Here is a 4457-nt window from a genome sequence, read left to right as displayed (position 1 = left end):
GCAAATAGAGAAAACTATGAACATATTTAAGTTACTATTTTTTTCTATAAATAGCATACAATATATTTAAAACTTTTAGGCTGGCAACTAATACTTGATACTTAAAATATTATGGTTTAGTCATGGGCATAATTTTATTACTAAATAGCCAAACATGTTTATGTTAAAATCTCGAACCGTAATAACTGATAGGTCACGGCACATGCAAGTCCATTCGTGTACGCAATCCAACCTCGGCACTGCACGGTTAACTTTTTATATAAAGATTTACACTACTCTTCTAGAAAGCAAAAATTTAACAGTCGATTTCCAATTACCTGGATTGTTTTCTCTAAATTCTCAGTTTTATGTCCCAGTCCCCTTATCCTCATTTCCCTTGATTTTGCTACTTTTAAGTCAGGTTTCCCACATTCCTAATCAAGAAGGCCTGGTCCTTATTGGGCAGATGTAGCCTCCACGTTCATACCTAACGTTGCAAGAGCAAAAAGAACCTTGGGCTCTCTGGATCTCACGCAGCCCTGGAGCCCGCAGAACACAGTTCTTCCCCCAGGACTGTTCACGCACACAACATCCAAGAAGAAATCAGCTTAGCATGTGCAAGGCGTACGCGGCAAGGAGATAATGGATAATATACGTATTTAATCCTTGTATTAGTGCCCTGTTACAGATAACAAAGCTGAGTAACAGAGAGAGAATCTCAGCCAAGTTTATTGAGCTAGACATCCTGAGCCTATTCTAAGATGCTAACATAACATCGATGACTGGCTGTGAATGGGTCAGTCCTAACAAAGCCATGCTTAGGAAATAAAAGAAGGATGCTTAGCATAGCAAAGCTGATGGATCCAACTAACAACTTTCACAATAGTTTCTGTTGGCTCAATCAGTTCTAGTTGTGTCCCTGGCATTCTGCCCAGTTTCTACCCTTGAAAGATAACACTTAAGGTCTGCTTTAAATGCCACCTTAGTGATGAACTTTTCCCTAATTCTTAAACATGGACCCACATTTTCACAAACCCAATAAAGCGTTATTTCTCCCTCTTGTGAACTTTCAGTTCTTAATACTCATGTGGCATTTCAGTCATTCACTCTGCCTTTCTGAGGTTATGTACCAGGCAATGGGGACACTGAAGGGAATAAGACATGGTCCCCCATCCTAGCCTCAAGGAGCACAGAAATAAAAAGGCAATTCCTGATGCAACGTTGTAAGAGCTAAGATAAACGGAAGCACAGGACTCCAAAGAAGGATAACTCAGACTGTGAAGGAGCATCTTCTGGAAGAAAGGATTCCCCAGCTCAGGAAGGAAAAACTGGAGGCAATCAGATGAAGAACAACGGAGGAGGGGAAGAAAAGAATGGCATTTCAGATAAAAGCACATGGCTGAAAGGTGATGTGCTTTTTGTAGGTGAGAAAGAGCGTGGCGTATCTGAAGATTTGGAAGCAGACCAAGGTGGCTGTAGTTCAATGAAGTGAGAAATGGTCAAGAGATTAGACTGGCAAGAGTGTTGGTGGCCAGAAAACATAAGACGATTACATGACAGGGAATGGATTCTATTGTATTTTCCTCACAATACCGTCGCAAAGATTTTCAATTTTTTTCTGTGAAGGGCCACATAGTAAATATTTTAGGCTTTGAGGGGTCATTCACTGTCTCTCTTTTTTAAGAGATGGGTCTCACTCTGTTGCCCAGGCTCTCTCTCTTTTTAATAACCCTTTAAAAATGTAAAAACCATTCTTAGCTCAGGGCCACAGTTTGGCAACCCCTGTTCTGCTGTAATTTCTTATGTAATGTTGTCTTTCCTGTTAAGATTGTTAGCTCTTTGAGGGCAAATACTGTTACCACTGCGTCTTCAATGTCTAACACAGGGTCTGAAGCACTCAAAAAATATCTATTTTAATTCAGAAGAGAAATGACAAGGATCTGCATTAAGGGAGTATAAAGAAGGAGAAAGATTTGGAAGCTAAAACTTAGAAACCAATTAGTAGGAGATTAAGAGAGAACTTAAAGATAACTCACTACACGTCTTATCTTTCATCATAATTACCTACATGTTTCTTATCCGTTTAGAATACAAATGCCTTGAAAGAGGATCACATCTTTAACATTATGCCTAGCACTGTATTTTGTATAGAGTGGGTATTCACCTTGATTTTTTGAATTCCCATTGTCTTAACCTATGTTTCACAAACATTAAAGTTTCTCAACAACCAAGAAATTTTCTTAAGGAAAGCAGTATACAGTTGGCCCTCTATATCTGCAGATTCAACCAACAGCAGATGGAAAATATTTGAGAAAAAAGACAAAACAATAAAAAATAACAATAAAACAATAAAAATACAAATAAAAAACCAATACAGTACAACTATTTACAGCAATGGTTTATAGATTTATGTAAATCCAAATCCAAAACCAGACCCGTAACTAAAAAAGCCTTATAATTCTTTAGATTCCAAAGACAGATTTTATAAATGATACTGAATTATCCACATCCCTGTTGGCAATGCTTTAGGAAACTGAAAGCCAGCAACATACCTATCTCTAAATAGAAGAAACTAAGCCTGACTGTTTGAGCTGAAACATCAAAATAAACCAAAGAGATCCCATTTTTGTCCAATCTTTATATCCTTAAGAGTAAGAATACAAGATTCAGCAATGAATCATTTCAACTTTAACAGACAAAACAGAACAGAAAACTTTTAAGCATCCAAAGGTTAAACGAGCAGACACAGGGAGATGAGAAAAAACTCTCTGAAGGCAACAATCTAGGATGACTTACAGAGCTGCAGCACCAGAGATAATTTCAATCAACTCTTTTGTGATGACAGCTTGGCGGGTGCGGTTGAATGTCAAAGTCAATTTATCAATCATCTCAGCTACAAACAAAACAAAAAGATGAGACAACAAAATCTAAAACCAGAAACGAATAACTTGTTAATTAATAACTTCTGTTGCTTAATTTAAAAATTTAAGAGATTGTTTCTTTTTGGGTATCAAAGTTGGCCTCTCAAAACATTTTATGAAGGTATTGTTACATCTTTGATAGGCTACCTTTTCACAGTAATTGCAAACCCACTACCTATCAAGTGAGACACTTCCCTATAGGCAGAGAATATTTTGGTAAGGTTTTGTTTTGTTTTTTGAGACAGGGTCTCACTCTACTTCCCGGGTTAGAGTGCAGTGGTATCATCATAGCTCAATGAACCTCAAACTCCTGGGCCCAAGCGATCCTTCTACCTCTGCCCCCTGAGTAGCTGGGACTACAGGTACACACCACCATGCCTGGCTAATTAAAAAAAAAAAAAATTTTTTTTGTAGAAATGGGATCTCGCTATGTTGCTCAGGCTGGTTTTGAGCTCCTTGGCTCAGGCAATCCTGCCCTGGCCTCCTAAAGTGCTGGGATTACAGGCATGAGCCACTGCACCCAGCCTATGGTAGTTTCTAGACAACAGACCCCTCTCAGCAGACAGGCACTGTGTGCTCACAAGAGTTCCTGCTCGCACCCTCTGTATCATGTACTTACAAGCGTTCTTGCTGGCGTTGTCCATGGCTGTCATCCTAGCACTCTGCTCGCTGGTGGTAGACTCCTTCAAAGAGTAGTAGATGATGTTAGCCAGATTGTATTCTTGGTAATTTTGCAGCACGTCAGCATCAATATCATCGTAGATACTCATACTCTCTGTCAACACAAGTGATGAATTTCTTTGAAGTCATACAGAGCAAAGATTTATTTCATCAAAAACAGCTTTACTAATATAAAACTCCTTTATAATTACAAAGCAGACATTATGTAAGATAAATGAAACCAATTGGTTCCAATAATTTCAGCCATTCCCACACTATGGATTATAGCTTATTTTCAGCAAAACATGTGTAACAAAGTGTTTGATATTAAGCATCTACTGCAGATGCTTAAAAAGTAAGAAGCCAACATTTAAAGTGATGGCACTAAATCTCATGGTTACCAAGTCCTCTGGACAGCATCTAGCAAGTGCCTGTTACAAAGCCAGCAAGCACTAAGTAAGTGGATTTTTGGGGAAAAAAAAATTAAGAATTAAAACCAATATAGTGTAATACAGGTTAAGCATCCCTAATCCAAAAGTTCATTCCGAAATGCTCCAAAATCCCAATTTTTTTGAGCACTAACACGACACTACAAGTGGAAATTCCACACCTGACCTCTGGTGATGGGTCACAGTCAAAATTTTCACGCCCCAAATTATTACAAATATTATATAACATTACCTTCAGGCCATGTGTATAAGGTATATATGAAACATAAATGAATTTTATGTTTAGACTTGGGTCCCATTCCCAAGATAGCTCATTATAAATATGCAAATATTCTGAAATCCAAAATACTTCTGGTCCCATGTATTTCAGATGTGGGATACTCAACCTGTACAATAATTCCAATTTAGCCATTTGATTACTGGAGAAATCTGAATGTATCAATCTGGA

General features: G+C 38.0%; 1 protein-coding gene across 1 annotated transcript in view; it reads right to left on the bottom strand.

Annotated features, from left to right (window-relative positions):
• Positions 1–2771: 2771 nt before the first annotated feature.
• ATP5C1 (ATP synthase, H+ transporting, mitochondrial F1 complex, gamma polypeptide 1) overlaps positions 2772–4457 on the bottom strand; it is a 19342-nt gene continuing 17656 nt past the window's right edge. The window contains exons 5-7 of the mRNA XM_012642177.1: positions 4391–4395; positions 3520–3698; positions 2772–2872 (exon numbers count right to left, since the gene is read on the bottom strand). Of these exons, the coding sequence (XP_012497631.1) occupies positions 2772–2872; positions 3520–3698; positions 4391–4395 (285 nt within the window). The remainder of the gene's footprint in view (positions 2873–3519; positions 3699–4390; positions 4396–4457) is intronic.

This window comes from Propithecus coquereli, unplaced genomic scaffold (genome assembly GCF_000956105.1).
Source record: "Propithecus coquereli isolate 6110/MARCELLA unplaced genomic scaffold, Pcoq_1.0 Scaffold177, whole genome shotgun sequence".
In the NCBI taxonomy this organism is placed as follows: Eukaryota; Metazoa; Chordata; class Mammalia; order Primates; family Indriidae; genus Propithecus; species Propithecus coquereli.
The sequence above is the reverse complement of the archived record's forward strand: the minus strand, read 5'-3'. Positions and strand labels throughout refer to the sequence as shown.